Genomic DNA, 16,643 nt, shown 5'->3' on the forward strand with positions numbered 1-16,643 from the left:
CACTGTGCCTGGACTTCTGACTTATAGATACTGTGAGACATTAAGTGGATGTTGTCTTAAGTCTCTAAGATTGTGGTAATTTGTTTGCAGCAATAGAAAACTAACATGATCTGAGTTCCTTTTCTATATTCTTTTCATTCCTTTTCAACCATAGATTAACTAGTAGCAAGAGTGCCCTACATGATTAATCTCAAAATGGGCAATTAAGACAATAATTGCAATGGAAACTCGACTAATCAAAGCTGATTCACCTTGTGTTAAGGCAACATTCTGTAAGTGCTGCTTATCAGAGCCGCTTCTACATTTATATGTGTGTTTTCTAAATTCAGATATAATGTTTTTAAAATTCCTTGCTGTTGTTCTGTCACTAAGTTGTGTCCAACTATGCTACCCCGTGGACTGCAGCACGCCAGGCTTCCTTGTCACTCCCGGAGTTTGTGAAAACTCATATCCATTGAGTTGGTGATGCTATCTAACCATCTAATCCTCTGCCAACCCCCTCTCCTTTTTCCTTCAACCTTTCCCAGCATCAAGGTCTTGTCCAATGAGTCAGTTCTCCGCATCAAATGGCCAAAGGATTGGAGCTTTAGCATCAGACTTTCCAATCAATTTTCAGGGTTGATTTCCTTTAGAATTGACTGATTTGGTCTTCTTTCAGTCTGAGGGACTCTCAAGAATCTTCTCCAGCGTCACAATTCAAAAGCATTAGTTCTTCAGCTTTCAGGCGTCTTTATGGTCCAACTCTCACATCCATATGTGGCTACTGAAAAACCATAGCTTTGACTGTATGAATCTTTGTTAGCAAAGTGATGTCTCTAGTTTTTAATACCCTGTCTAGGTTTGTCATAGCTTTCTTTCCAAGGAGCAAGGGTCTTTCAATTTCATGGCTGCAGTCACCATCTGCAGTGATTTTGAAGTCCAAGAAAATAACATCTGTCACTGCTTCCACTTTCCCCCCTTCTATTTGCCGTAAAGTGATGGAACCAGATGCCATGATCTTAGTTTTCTGAATGTTGAGTTTCAAGCCAGCTTTTTCACTCTCCTCTTTTGCCCACATCAAGAGGCTCTTTAGTTCCTCTTCACTTTATGCTATTGAGAGTGGTATCATCTGCATATTTGAGGTTGTTGATATTTCTCCTGGCAATCTTAATTTCAGCCTGTGATTCATCCAACCTGGCATATTTCTCATGAGGAACTCTGCATAAAAGTTAGATAAGCAGAGTGACAATATACAGGCTTGATGTACTCTTTCTACAATTTGGAACTGGTCTGTTGTTCCATGTCCAGTTCTAACTGTTGCTTCTTGACTCGCATACAGGTTTCTCAGGAGATAGATAAAGTGGTCTGGTATTCCCATCTCTTTAAGAATTTTCCACAGTTTGTTGTGATCCACACAGTCAAAGGTTTTGGCTTAGTTAATGAAGCAGAAATAGATGTTTTTCTGGAATTCCCTTGCTTTCTCTATGATCTAGCAAATGTTGGCAATTTGATCTGATTCCTCTGCCTTTTCTAAATCCAAGTTTTACATCTGCAAGTTCTTGGTTCACATACTGCTGAAACCTATCTTGAATGATTTTGAGCATAACCTTACTAGCATGTGAAATGAGCACAATATGTCCTTAATTGTTGCTTAAATATTTTCATAAAGTTAGTTTTATGAAATTGCATTGATATAAAAAGTCATGGTTTATGTGGAAGTTTACCTGTCACGGGCCATGATTATTTTTCCTTACTAAGTGTGACCAGCACTTTGTGTCTTAAGGCAGAGTTAGATTTTATGTCATGGCAAAAGGCAGAAGTTATATGTTGATAATATTACTTTGACAATTTACTTAAACCAAGCTGTCTTAGATTAGATTGATATTATCAAGGTTGAGTAATAGTTGAACTGGTTGTAAGTTGGACCCATTTGAAGTTCCCGCTTTTTACTTTATTCACACATTATCATCTCATCTCAGATAGTCAACTAATTCTTATTTGTAAATAGACTGCTATATGTATAAAATCAAAGTCATGTATAGAGGTTAAAAATAAAATGAACAAATTTATATCAAATGAATGCAATAAAAATGATGCTCCAAATCGAAATACTGGTATCAGATGCTGCTGCTGCTAAGTAGCTTCAGTTGTGTCCGACTCTGTGTGACCCCATAGATGGCAGCCCACCAGGCTCCCCCGTCCCTGGGATTCTCCAGGCAAGAACACTGGAGCGGGTTGCCATTTCCTTCTCCAGAGGTATCAGATGAGAAAGAGTTTAAAGAAAAAGAAAAGCATTAAAATGAACAAAGTGGTCATTTTTTAGTAGGTGAAAGATACTAAAATACAATGAAATTCTAACAAAATGAAACTTACAAAGCAAGTAGAATATCAAAAGACATGACTGAAAATACATTATAAATCAAAGAGAAAATTAAAAAAAAAACCCACAACTGTCAAAGACTTCAATACAATATAACACAACTCAATACAATACAATACTCTCTAATTATTTAAAAACAATAGGTTAAGTTAGACAAAGGAAGACAAATATCATATGATATCAGTTATATGTGAAACTAAAAAAAGAGAACAGATAAATTTATCTACAAAGCAGAAATACAATTACAGATGTAGAAAACAAACAGAGGGGGAAGGATAAATTGGGACACTGGGATTGACACATACAGACTACTATGCAGCGTCCTGCTCGGTGTCTGGTACCTGATCCTCAATGCCGCCGTACTGCTGATTCTGTTGGGCACCCTGGCTGATCCAGATTATCACCACTTTTCAAGTTCTGAACTCGGGGGTGACTTTGAGTTCATGGATGATGCCAACATGTGCATTGCCATCGTGATTTCTGTTCTCATGATCCTTATCTGTGCTATGGTTACGTACAGAGCATACAAGCAATACACAGCCTGGGTCATCCCATTCTTCTGCTACCAGATCTTTGATTTTTCCCTGAACACCTTGGTTGCGGTCACCATACCTGTTTATCCAAACTCCATCCAGGAATACATACAACAGCTGCCTCCTGATTTTCCTTACAAAGATGATATCATGTCAGTGAATCCTACCTGTTTGGTCCTCGTTATTCTTCTGTTTACCAGCATTATCTTGACTTTTAAGGGTTACTTGATTAGCTGTGTTTGGAACTGCTACCGAAATATCAATAACCTCAGATATGCAGATGACACCACCCTTATGGCAGAAAGTGAAGAGGAGCTAAAAAGCCTCTTGATGAAAGTGAAAGAGGAGAGTGAAAAAGTTGGCTTAAAGCTCAACATTCAGAAAACAAGGATCATGGCATCTGGTCCCATCACTTCATGGGAAATAGATGGGGAAACAGTGGAAACAGTGTCAGACTTTATTTTTGGGGGCTCCCAAATCACTGCAGATGGTGATTGCAGCCATGAAATTAAAAGACGCTTACTCCTTGGAAGGAAAGTTATGACCAAGCTAGATGGCATATTGAAAAGCAGAGACATTACTTTGGCAACAAAGATCCGTCTAGTCAAGGCTATGATTTTTCCAGTGTTCATGTATGGATGTGAGAGTTGGACTGTGAAGAAAGCTGAGCACTGAAGAATTGATGGTTTTGAACTGTGGTGTTGGAGAAGACTCTTGAGAGTCCCTTGGAATGCAAGAAGATCCAACCAGTCCATTCAGAAGGAGATCAGCCCTGGGATTTCTTTGAGGGAATGATGCTGAAGCTGAAACTCCAATACTTTGGCCACCTCATGTGAAGAGTTGACTCATTGGAAAAGTCTCTCATGCTGGGAGGGATTGGGGGCAGGAGGAGAAGGGGACGACAGAGGATGAGATGGCTGGATGGCATCACTGACTCGATGGATATGAGTCTGAGTGAGCTCCAGGAGTTGATGATGGACAGGGAGGCCTGGCATGGTGCTATTCTTGGAGTCGCAAAGAGTCAGACATGACTGAGCGACTGAACTGACCTGAACTGAACCGAACCGATATATCAATGGCAGGTACTCCTCTGATGTCCTGGTTTATGTTACCAGCAACGACACTACATCTTGATTCCAGCTTGTGCTTCATCCCCCTGGGCATTTCATATGACGTACTCTGCATATCAGAGAAGGCAATGGCACCCCACTCCAGTACTCTTGCCTGGAAAATCCCATGGACGGAGGGGCCTGGTAGGCTGCAGTCCATGGGGTCGCTGAGGGTTGGACACGACTGAGCAACTTCACTTTCACTTTTCACTTTCATGCTTTGGAGAAGGAAATGGCAACCCACTCCAGTGTTCTTGCCTGGAGGATCCCAGGGACAGGGAGCCTGGTGGGCTGCTGTCTATGGGGTCACACAGAGTCGGACACAACTGAAGCAACTTAGCAACAGCATATGTAGAATTATTTATTTTAAAAATTATTGTTTAATTTTATTTATCTTTTTTTTTTTTTGATGGTGTAGCATGCAGGATCTTAGTTCTCAGAGCAAGGATCAAACCCGTGCCTCCTGCAATGGAAGCCTAATGTCCTAAGACCTGGACAGCCAGGGAATTCCCAAGTCTAGTTATTTAAAGCAAAAGACATTTGACTCAGATAATTTAGTTCACACAAAATGGCTGGAAAGAGAAGGGAACTAGGCTATGATTCCCAGAATCACACTGCCCAATGGGCCTGCAGGGTTGCTGCTACCTTTGCCGTGATCAGAGAAGTGGGTAATCACGCAAACTCCACCTGAACTGTCAAGGTCAAGAGCACGACCCTGGAGCTGTGATCCAGCATCTGGAGACTGCTGCTCGTGCCTCCATTGCAAGTGCTTGTAAGCTTAGTGACCTGGCACTGAGGCAATACCATCTTTGTCCTTACTTGCTAGCTGCAAGAGACAAAATAAGAAGTCCTCTGCTTTACCCACACCTTCCCAATCTTGAGGTTTGGATCAAGGATCTTACATTTTCAGTGTGATCTATTTCACATCTACATTTGAAATTGCCAGTTAACCTTGGAAATACAGATTTTAGCTTTCCAGACTTTGTAGTTCTAAAAAACTCTTTAGAAAATAGAGAGAATGGCTACTTTGTGCCAGATTGATTATGTCTACCATGTCTGTGAGACTAAAACAAAACTTTAAAAATAATGAGAGTGTATTTGAATCAAAAAATATATTTTTAATGGTAATAAACAGAATTATGCAAATCAGTCTCAGACCATGAATTAATAAAAATGGTAATCTATGAAATGGATGTAAGCCAAAGAATTGATGCCTTTAAATTGTGGTGTTGGAGGACTCTTGAGAGTCCCTTGGACTACAAGGAGATCAAACCAGTCAACTCTAAAGGAAAGCAACCCTGAATACTCATTGGAAGGACTGATGTTGAAGCTGAAGCTCCAATCTTTTGGCCACCTGATGCAAAAAGCTGGCTCATTGGACAAGACCCTGATGTTGAGAAAGAATGAAGGCAGGAGGAGAAGGGGGCAGCAGAGGATAAGATGGTTAGATAGCATCACTAACTCAATGGATATGAATGTGAGCAAATTCAGGGAGATAGTGAAGGACAGGAAAGTCTAGCATGCTGCTGTTCATGGGATTGCAAAGAGTTGAACATGACTTAGGGACTGAACAACAACAAAGCAAATAAAAACAACCTCAAAGATTGGAATTAGAAATTGTCCTATGAAATTTTGGGATCAAGTATGAAATTGAATCTATAGAACCCTTATAAAATAATGGTGATGAAAGGTCACATAGTAGCATTTTCAGAATGAGATGAAAGATATAGTCAAATATATAGCATTAAATGCTTCCATTCTCAAAAGATCTGAATTCCTGGTTTTCTCTTTGACATCAGCTACTCAAAGTAACTTTGCCCTCAAATTAAAATAAGAAATGAGATAGTTTTTATATACCAAGTTTTCAATTTTTGAAACTGTAATTTTCAGAGTCATCAGGGGGAGAGTGACAATGATATATTGCATACTCAGAAAAATTATAAATTCATACAAAAACTTTGAAGGGTAATTTGGCAATGTGTATCAAAAGCCTTAAAATGAGTAAGCTTTGATTCAGTGTTACCATTTTGGAAACATTATCCCAGGAAGATGGTCAGAAATATACACAAAGAGCTAAGAATAGGTTAGCTAGTAAAGCACTATTTAGCAAAATTGTTCAATATTAGTGAAAGGTTAGATAAATTATGGTATGGTATTTTTTCAGTGCTCTGTAACTTGAAAATACTGTTTTGGAAAATATATTTAATAACTTGGAAAATATTCATTATATATTATATAGATGTTCATTTATTATATATGTACAAAATAACATGGAAAACATGATTATATATATACACACACACACATATATATACGCATATATATATAATCTAAAATAATGCTGGAAAGCTAATGGAAGTGTATTAACAGTTTTGTAACTGTGGTTGATATATCAGTCAAGATAGGTTACATTATAGTTTGGAAACAAGAAAAACTGAAATCCCAGTGGCTTAATATACAACGGTTTATTTATTTGCTCTCTCTTAAGGTCTGCTGAGGGTACAGGCAGCTTTCCAGGGCAGCTGTCTTCCATGTGGGAGCATAAAACCATCCCCCCGGTTGGGAGCACAGACTAACTTGATCATGTGGCCCTTCTGTAACAATTCTTCCCACAATTGTTGTGGCAGTGGAAGAGAGAGTCTGCTCAGACTTACAGGCACTTTTCTCCTTTGAATTTACATTTCACCCATAAGCAAGTATAAATGATGAAAAGCCTAAGTACCTCAAACTAGAATTCAAAACTTTACTCACCCCAAATGGCTGAATATCTCAAGTCATTCTAGTGCCTGAACATTAGCTCCCAATGCATTTCCTTCCTTGACAATAATGTGCTGACTTATCTGAATGCATCATTTATTCTACCAGAGTCTCAATCACACTAGCTAAAATGAGGAAGAAATAGTTACATCAAAGCCTTGATGAAAATTCTAGAATATTTCATCAATAAATAACAGTGAACTGAGATGTACAGCTTATATTTGTCACTTAGACTTCTTTGAACACAGTCTGTTTTCTCCTTTAGATAATGCTCATAAATGTTAAATGCAGTGGACTTGGGTGATTTTATAGATGGAAGTCATGTTGTTTATTCCAAGCAACCTGCCTTTATTTTCCCCAATGCCATTATTTTGTTTTTTGTTCTCTTAAGTTTTGCCAGGGATTTTTATGGGCTCTAGCTTTTAAGCAGTTTGTAGTGCTCGCCATCAGTAGTGGGGCAGAGTAATATTTTAGTCATGTTTCTCATCTTGTGTATAACCTTGTTTTAGCCCTTCTGAGTTCTGGTGGGAAATAAAATTGATTTTTTTCTTAAAGAAGGAAATTTACTTTTATATAAGTGAACTTCAAGGATGGAATCATGCCCTTTTGTTAGAACTGTGTTAACAGCCACTGGGTACCATAGTTAGAAGACCATTGTAGTTGGTATATAAACATAATAAATCATAGAAAATAGGCTGACATTGAGCAAAACCTCAAATTACTGGATCTGCAAGAGATTTAGATTTCTTCCATTAAGGTTATTCTATCTCCAAGGTGAGAATGATGTGGTGCATCAAGGATTTTAAAAATGTGTTATACAACTCTAATTAAACTACTCATGTATTGATGAGGACTTATTTGGAAGAGGCGAGATGGGATAAATGATGGGAAAAGAAAGACAAATTCTTTAAAAGGAAAATTATCTATAGTATTAAATATATAAATTATATATGATTCCTTGATTTCTTCTGCATGTGGTTATAATCAAATCCAAATTTTCCTATTTCACATACAAAGTGAAGCTAAGAATTGGGCTAGGAGGGAATTTCAATTGGCTTTGACAGGTTGGAGTAATTTTCAGCATGGCTTTGAGATAGTGGGTTTACTTGGCTAATACATATTTTTCAGTATTGTCAGTTGAGACAGAAACCCCAAACATTAGAAAAGTGTTTGAATACGGGGTATTTTGTGCCAGGAAGGCACATTGACTTTGGTGTACAATGTTAAGATCATGAATTTTGCTAAACACAATTGCAAACATATGTTCAATTGTAAAGCAGGGAATGAAAAGCAAATTAAAAAATAAACAATACAAATGTGTTTCACTAAGAAGCACTGAATAACACCAAGGGTGTTTTAAAAAATTTTAACATTGTGCAACTACTATAACTACTTTTTGCATTGCTAATATATTAATGAGCCATATTATTCATGCTATTTCTTTCTACTTTTAAAATAATTGACTTAAGGATATTAAATTATGAAAGCTTGTGTTTTCCAGATTCAGTCTTTTTTTTATTACTGAAGGCATTTTAAATAAAAGAAATAACTTTGAGGATGATTGAAATTTTAATTTAATTATTAAAATAGTCTGTTCTGAAAGTTTAACTTGGTTGGATCAGAATAGTATGGATTTTGAATGAACACTGGTTCAAACTAGTTCAGACTTGGCAAAACCAGCTCAAACCGGCTCAGTTCAGCTCAGTTCAGTCGCTCAGTCATGTCCCACTCTTTGCGACCCTATGAACCGCAGCACGCCAGGCCTCCCTGTCCATCACCAACTCCCGGAGTTCACCCAAATTCATGTCCATTGAGTCAGTTATGCCATCCAGCCATCTCATCCTCGGTCGTCCCCTTCTCTTCCTACCCTCAATCTTTCCCAGCATCAGGGTCTTTTCAAATGAGTCAGCTCTTCGCATCAGGAGGCCAAAGTATCGGAGTTTGTTTCAACATTTATCCTTCCAATGAACACCCACAAAACGGCTCAGACCATTTCAAACCAGTTCAGACTGATTCAAATTGGTTTAGACTGATTCAAACTGGCTCAAACTAGCTCAGACCAGTTCAAACAGGTTCAGACCAGTTTATACTGGCTCAGACCAATTTAGACTGGTTCAAACTGGTTTGGACTAGCTCGGACCAGTTCAAACTGGTTTGGCCTAGTTCAAACAGATTCAGGCCAGTTCAAACCGTTTTTGAGGAGTTGGTTCAATCTGTTTCAGATTGGTTCCGACTGGCTCAGGTCGGTTTAAACTGGATCAGATCAGTTTTTATCAGAATAGACCGGTTTAGATTGGAATAGATCATGCTGGTTTAGACAAGTTTAGAGTGGAGTAGATCGGAATAGACTGAAATAGACTGGTATAGACGAATAAACCAGAATAGACCAGGAATGATAGACTGATATAGACCAGTATTTTCAGGTCATTTTCTGCCATTACTGCAAAAGTATATCCTCAAAGTTATTCCTGTGACAACTGGTGGTTAAACTCCAAATCTGAGGATGTGTCATTTTCCTTTTTCTCAAACTTATAAACAAAAGGAAGGATTCAGTTTATTTATTCTTTTATTCACTTAATGTATGTCTTTCTCTAAGATGTATATACTTGTCTATTTTTCTCTTACATTTGTCTTGGTAATGGAGCCTGTCTTAAATCCCAAGTTTCTGTAGGATAGGGACCATGCCTATTTAACTTGCTTTTAACACATCTAAACCAATGCAATAAAAATATATGAACTTAACACATCAATCTTGATGCTGATGATGATTATAATAATTTGTTGTTTCTCTTTTGCTAATCCATTCTTGCTGACAGCAAAGTTTTGTGTATTTTTACATACAGGTTCATATTTCACAAAAATGTAAAGACATAATGCATAAAATTTGACTTCAATATTCCTTTAATTTTATCCCAATTCTCTAGCTCTTTTTTATTTATCTGCTGGAATTACAGATGAGGTCAAATCTTTAAATTCATTGCAAATTTCTCTTTGGATTTACAACACAAGTCTGTTGATCATATCATATCAGTCACTATTAATATAAGGTGAACATTAAATAAATGGGAAAGGAATAGTTAAAAGAAAAATGCTATAGAACAATGCATGGTATTTCTCTCCCCACATTCTAATGTAATCAATCATGACCCAGACTTTAAAAATCTGCTGGGTTCCCAGAGAATTATGAGCATTCTTTCCTTCTCTGAGATTTTCTATGTTCTATACATTTAAGAAACTCCATACTGTCTTTTTTCTTTTCTTTTTTAACTTCAGAGAGGATCTACTGTACATGCAAAAGTAACTTACAGAGAGTCACATTTCAATATAAATATGTAACTATAATAATAATAAGTATATCACTAACATTAAGTCACTAACATTGTCTTCTCATTGGAAATCATATTATTACAGTTATTAATTGATATCTGTAGGCTCTCTTACATTGCTTCACATGCTATACCTAAAAAGACTTGGATTTTCAAAAGCAGATTTCATGTAACATGCATCATCTATATACTCATATCTTCACCTTGTATAGTTCAGCAAACAATGGATTCTAATAATAAAAATATTTACATACATCTTAAATATAGTTGCTATTATTAGTTAGTATGGTATTCTTATGCATTAGCTTATGGAGTTAAACCACGAGTCTCAAGCAAAAGTTAAATTATAAATTCCTAAAGAGAAAACCCTTTAGGTAATGGATCTTTATTTATTTGCATGTTTTATACATCAATATGGCTCTCAGTGAATTCACTCTCTTATCTTCTCCTATCTCCATGCCATTTTGTCTATTCTCCCACTATTGAAATTTGGTAGCAGCTCACTTTGGGTAGATCTGAGGTCTAATACTCTAGCCTGTGTGAAACAAAGGATAGAAATTTGTTGAAAGACTAAAAGTGGCTGAAATATTTTTGACAACATCTAAAATTTCAGTCCTAAAAGAGCACTACCTTCACTCAGATCTCACTTAATCATTGTTCATACAATATTACAAAATTATATGTGCAACATATATAGGAAGCATACATGCTCTAAAAACAAAATTGAGTCCTGTCAGCTTTGTATCAAAAGAAGAGACTAAAATGAATCTATATAAAACAGACAAAACTTTAACAGCAGTGTGTATTTTGTTTAATTTGTATATGTAAAATAACCTGCACATTTCAGCAGTTCCCAAGGTAACACTGGTACATGATAGTTAAATAATTGGAATTTGCAAAAATTGCTTTGAGTCTTCGAGAATAAATTAAATAATTTTAATTTCTGTTTCTTTAATGACATTTTGGAGTACCAAACAAACAACCAAAACAAACAAACAAACAAACAAACAAACCAAAACTTTTTCAGGCAAATATTATCTTCTTTGAGGTAAAAAAATTCATGAAATTTGACACAAAACACTTTCAAACAAATACAAGTGATACCATAACAACGGAAGAAATCTGTGTCCCACAATAAGAAAAGGTTTACTGAAAGATGGTCTATCAACTCAATGAATATTATTGAGTCATTTAAACTATAATAATGAGAACTATATCAAAATATGGAATGTTAACAGTGTTAAGTGAAGAAGTGATCATAGAATTACACAGACATCTGATTGATCACTGCTATTTAAAAGAAGCTTAGACTCAAACTGAAGAAAGTAGGGAAAACCGCTAGACCATTCAGGTATGACCTAAATCAAATCTCTTATGATTATACAGTGGAAGTGAGAAATAGATTTAAGGGCCTAGATCTGATAGATAGAGTGCCTGATGAACTATGGAATGAGGTTCGTGACACTGTACAGGAGATAGGGGTCAAGACCATCCCCATGGAAAAGAAATGCAAAAAAGCAAAATGGCTGTCTGGGGAGGCCTTACAAATAGCTGTGAAAAGAAGAGAGGCGAAAAGCAAAGGAGAAAAGGAAAGATATAAGCATCTGAATGCAGAGTTCCAAAGAATAGCAAGAAGAGATAAGAAAGCCTTCTTCAGTGATCAGTGCAAAGAAATAGAGGACAGAACAGAATGGGAAAGACTAGAGATCTCTTCAAGAAAATTCGAGATACCAAAGGAACATTTCATGCAAAGATGGGCTCAATAAAGGACAGAAATGGTACGGACCTAACAGAAGCAGAAGATATTAAAAAGAGGTGGCAAGAATACATGGAAGAACTGTACAAAAAAGATCTTCATGACCCAGATAATCATGATGATGTGATCACTAATCTAGAGCCAGACATCTTGGAATGTGAAGTCAAGTGGGCCTTAGAAAGCATCACTACAAACAAAGCTAGTGGAGGTGATGGAATTCCAGTGGAGCTATTTCAAATCCTGAAAGATGATGCTGTGAAAGTGCTGCACTCAATATGCCAGCAAATTTGGAGAACTCAGCAGTGGCCGCAGGACTGGAAAAGGTCAGTTTTCATTTCAATCCCAAAGAAAGGCAATGCCAAAGAATGCTCAAATTACCGCACAATTGCACTCATCTCACATGCTAGTAAAGTAATGCTCAAAATTCTCCAAGCCAGGCTTCAGCAATATGTGAACTGTGAACTCCCTGATGTTTAAGCTGGTTTTAGAAAAGGCAGAGGAACCAGAGATCAAATTGCCAACATCCGCTGGATCATGGAAAAAGGAAGAGAGTTCCAGAAAAACATCTATTTCTGCTTTATTGATTATGCCAAAGCCTTTGACTGTGTGGATCACAATAAACTGTGGAAAATTCTGAAAGAGATGGGAATACCAGACCACCTAACCTGCCTCTTGAGAAATCTGTATGCAGGTCAGGAAGCAAGTTAGAACTGGACATGGAACAACAGACTGGTTCCAAATAGGAAAAGGAGTATGTCAAGGCTGTATATTGTCACCCTACTTATTTAACTTCTGTGCAGAGTACATCATGAGAAACGCTGGGCTGGAAGAAACACAAGCTGGAATCCAGATTGCCGGGAGAAATATCAATAACCTCAGATATGCAGATGACACCACCCTTATGGCAGAAAGTGAAGAGGAGCTAAAAAGCCTCTTGATGAAAGTGAAAGAGGAGAGCGAAAAAGTTGGCTTAAAGCTCAACATTCAGAAAACAAAGATCATGGCATCCGGTCCCAACACTTCAAGGGAAATAGATGGGGAAACAGTAGAAACAGTGTCAGACTTTATTTTTTGGGGCTCCAGAATCACTGCAGATGGTGACTGCAGCCATGAAATTAAAAGACGCTTCCTCCTTGGAAGAAAAGTTATGACCAACCTAGATAGTATATTCAAAAGCAGAGACATTACTTTGCCGACTAACGTTCATCTAGTCAAGGCTATGGTTTATTCCTGTGGTCATGTATGGATGTGAGACTTGGACTGTGAAGAAGGCTGAGCGCTGAAGAATTGATGCGTTTGAACTGTGGTGTTGGAGAAGACTCTTGAGAGTCCCTTGGACTGCAAGGAGATCCAACAGTCCATTCTGAAGGAGATCAACCCTGGGATTTCTTTGGAAGGAATTATGCTAAAGCTGAAGTTCCAGTACTTTGGCCACCTCATGCGAAGAGTTGATTCATTGGAAAAGACTGTGATGCTGGTAGGGATTGAGGGCAGGAGGAGAAGGGGACGACCGAGGATGAGATGGCTGAATGGCATCACTGACTCGATGGACATGAGTCTGAGTGAACTCTGGGAGATGGTGATGGACAGGGAGGCCAGGCATGCTGCGATTCATGGGGTCACAAAGAGTCGGACACGACTGAGCGACTGAAGTGAACTATTTGTCAATAAAGATTGGAATGAAATAAAAGAAATGGAAACACAGAACATAGAGGCCATGAAGCCATGTTCACAAACTTGGAAACAGGTTTCTTGAGTTTGGGTTCCAGATTTGTTGCTTTTTAGTTTCCCTACTTTGAGCAAATTATGAAACTAAACCCAAGTGTCTTAGTTTATTCATCTGATAAACAAGAATAGATTATCTTCTCTGTATGCTGTTATAAGGATTAAACTTATTATATGTGAAAAACATTAAGAATAATGCCTGGAACATAATATTACTATATATGTTGATAAAACTTTAAAAAATGATTATATTATATTGCTGAAATTAAAAGGGCTTCCCAGGTGGTGCAATGGTAAAGAATCTGCCTGCAATGCAGAAGAAGTGAGTTTGATCAGGAAGATCCTTTGGAGAAGGAAATGGTGACTTTCTCCAGTATTCTTGCCTGGGAAATCCCATGGACAAAGGAGCCTGGTGGGCTAGATGAGATTAAAGGGGAATTTTGTGTTAGGTAGATTTTGAATTAGGTAAAGTGAGTTAGATAATTTTGAATTAGGTAAAGTGAATTAAAATAAAAGATTGCACCATGTGAATTAATATCACCTAAAAAGTCAAGAAATTGCATAAGTGGTTTAGAGAAAATAATGATTAAAGTGAAATATTTTTGGATTTTGAAAGAAATACACTTAGCTACCTGGAAAGTTAAACTAATAGTTAATTTCCTGAAACACCTAGATTAGTCCAGACATTACTATCTCTAGTTATTTGTCTTTTGCTTTACAAATTGCCACCATATTGTTCTCTACATTTATCCTTGGTTATATCATGTGTGTTTGGCTTTTGCAGTTATACATTTAGTTTGTATTCACTGATATTATTTAATTTTCTCTTCACATAAATAATGACAAGTAACTAAATCCTACTGGGCTTTGGCATTTTCTTTCCACAGAAAGGTTTTTAAAGTGAAAACTCAACTTCCCTTCTAAGTGTCCACACTCTACTTTGTGACTCATTTTGCTGTGATTTTCATGTAGTTTCTTCAGGTCCCTGATCTTTTCCTTTTGAACCTCTTAGAAGGGACTTTCTGGGATCCAGAAATGCTTATGTTCAGTTCAATTCAGTCACTCAGTTGTGTCTGACTTTTTGCGACCCCATGAATCGCAGCACGCCAGGCCTCCCTGTCCATCACCAACTCCCGGAGTTCACTCAGACTCACGTCCATCGAGTCAGTGATGCCATCCAGCCATCTCATCCTCTGTCGTCCCCTTCTCCTCCTGCCCCCAATCTTTCCCAGCATCAGGGTCTTTTCCAATGAGTCAACTCTGCATGAGGTGGCCAAAGTACTGGAGTTTCGGCTTCCGCATCAGTCTTTCCAATGAACACCCAGGACTGATCTCCTTTAGAATGGATTGGTTGGAGCTCATTGCAGTCCAAGGGACTCTCAAGAGTCTTCTCCAACACCACAGTTCAAAAGCATCAATTCTTCGGCGCTCAGCCTTCTTCACAGTCCAACCCTCACATCCATACATGACCACTGGAAAAACCATAGCCTTAACTAGATGGACCTTAGTTGGCAAAGTAATGTCTCTGCTTTTTAATATGCTATCTAGGTTGGTCATAACTTTCCTTCCAAGGAGTAAGCGTCTTTTAATTTCATGGCTGCAATCACCATCTGCAGTGATTTTGGAGCCCCCAAATGGCAAACCACTTCAGTACTCTTGCTTTGAGAACCCTGTGAACAGTATGAAAAGGCAAAATGATAGGATAATGAAATAGGAACTCCCCAGGTCGGTAAGTGACCAATATGCTACTGGAGATCAGTGGAGAAATAACTCCAGAAAGAATGAAAGGATGGAGCCAAAACAAAAACAGTACCATACATCAACATGATGTATGTTGATGTATGGCAAAACCAATACAATATTGTAAAGTAATTAGCCTCCAATTAAAATAAATAAATTTATATTAGAAAAAACAAACAATACCCAGTTGTGGATGTGACTGGTGATAGAAGCAAGATCTGATGGTATAAAGAACAATATTGCATAGGAACTTGGAATGTTAGGTCCATGAATCAAGGCAAATTGGAAGTGGTCCAACAGGAGATGGCAAGAGTGAATGTTGACATTCTAGGAATCAGTGAACTAAAATGGACTGCAATGTGTGAATTTAACTCAGATGACCATTATATCTACTACTGTGGGCAGGAACTCCTTAGAAGAAATGGAGTAGCCATCATGGTCAACAAAAGAGTCTGAAATGCAGTACTTGGATGCAATCTCAAAAATGACAGAATGATCTCTGTTCATTTCCAAGGCAAAACATTAAATATTGTGGTAATCCAAGCCTATGCCCCAACCAGTAATGCTGAAGAAGCTGAAGTTGAATGGTTCTATGAAGACCTACAATTCCTTTTAGAACTAACACCTCCAAAAGATGTCCTTTTCATTATAGGGGACTGGAATGCAAAAGTAGGAAGTCAAGAAACACCTGGAGTAACAGGCAAATTTTGCCTAAGAGTACAGAATGAAGCAGGGCAAAGGCTAATAGAGTTCTTCCAAGAGAACACACTGGTCATAGCAAATGCTCTCTTCTAACAACACAAGAGAAGACTCTACACATGGACATCACCAGATGGTCAACACCAAAATCAGATTGATTATATTCTTTGCAGCCAAAAATGGAAAAGCTCTGTACAGTCAGCAAAAACAAGACCAGGAGCTGACTGTGGCTCAGATCATGAACTCTTTATTGCCAAATTCAGACTGAAATTGAAGAAAGTAGGGAAAACCACTAGACCATTCAGGTATGACCTAAATCAAATCCCTTATGACTTAGCAACTGATCAGCAATTGACATGTAGCTCTATGTAGTTCAGCCTAACCCACAAACTAAGTTAGATTCCATGTGGATATTTGAGCCAAAGGGAGCAGCTGATACTGAGTCACTCCTTTAACTGGTGTTCTTATATTTATACGTTTTGACACTAGAAGTGTGCCAAACCTGAAGCCAGATTGAAGCTCCAGGACAAGTAAAGAGGTCTCTTTCACAGAATGACTGTGGGTAGTGACTCAGTTGCTGTCTATACAGGGCCCTAGTTGTGGCATCCTGCCAAGAACCATCTTTCTGATTATCATAGT

At 37.8% G+C, this 16,643-nt stretch overlaps 1 protein-coding gene across 1 annotated transcript in view; it reads left to right on the forward strand.

The window, feature by feature from the left end:
• Nucleotides 1-16,643, forward strand: part of LOC120863099 (lysosomal-associated transmembrane protein 4B-like) — a 67,864-nt gene that overhangs the window by 12,520 nt on the left and 38,701 nt on the right. The window contains exon 2 of the mRNA XM_040239331.1: nucleotides 2,679-3,168. Coding sequence (XP_040095265.1) covers nucleotides 2,679-3,168 — 490 coding nt within the window. The remainder of the gene's footprint in view (nucleotides 1-2,678; nucleotides 3,169-16,643) is intronic.

This window comes from Oryx dammah, unplaced genomic scaffold (genome assembly GCF_014754425.2).
Source record: "Oryx dammah isolate SB20612 unplaced genomic scaffold, SCBI_Odam_1.1 HiC_scaffold_4, whole genome shotgun sequence".
NCBI lineage: Eukaryota > Metazoa > Chordata > Mammalia > Artiodactyla > Bovidae > Oryx > Oryx dammah.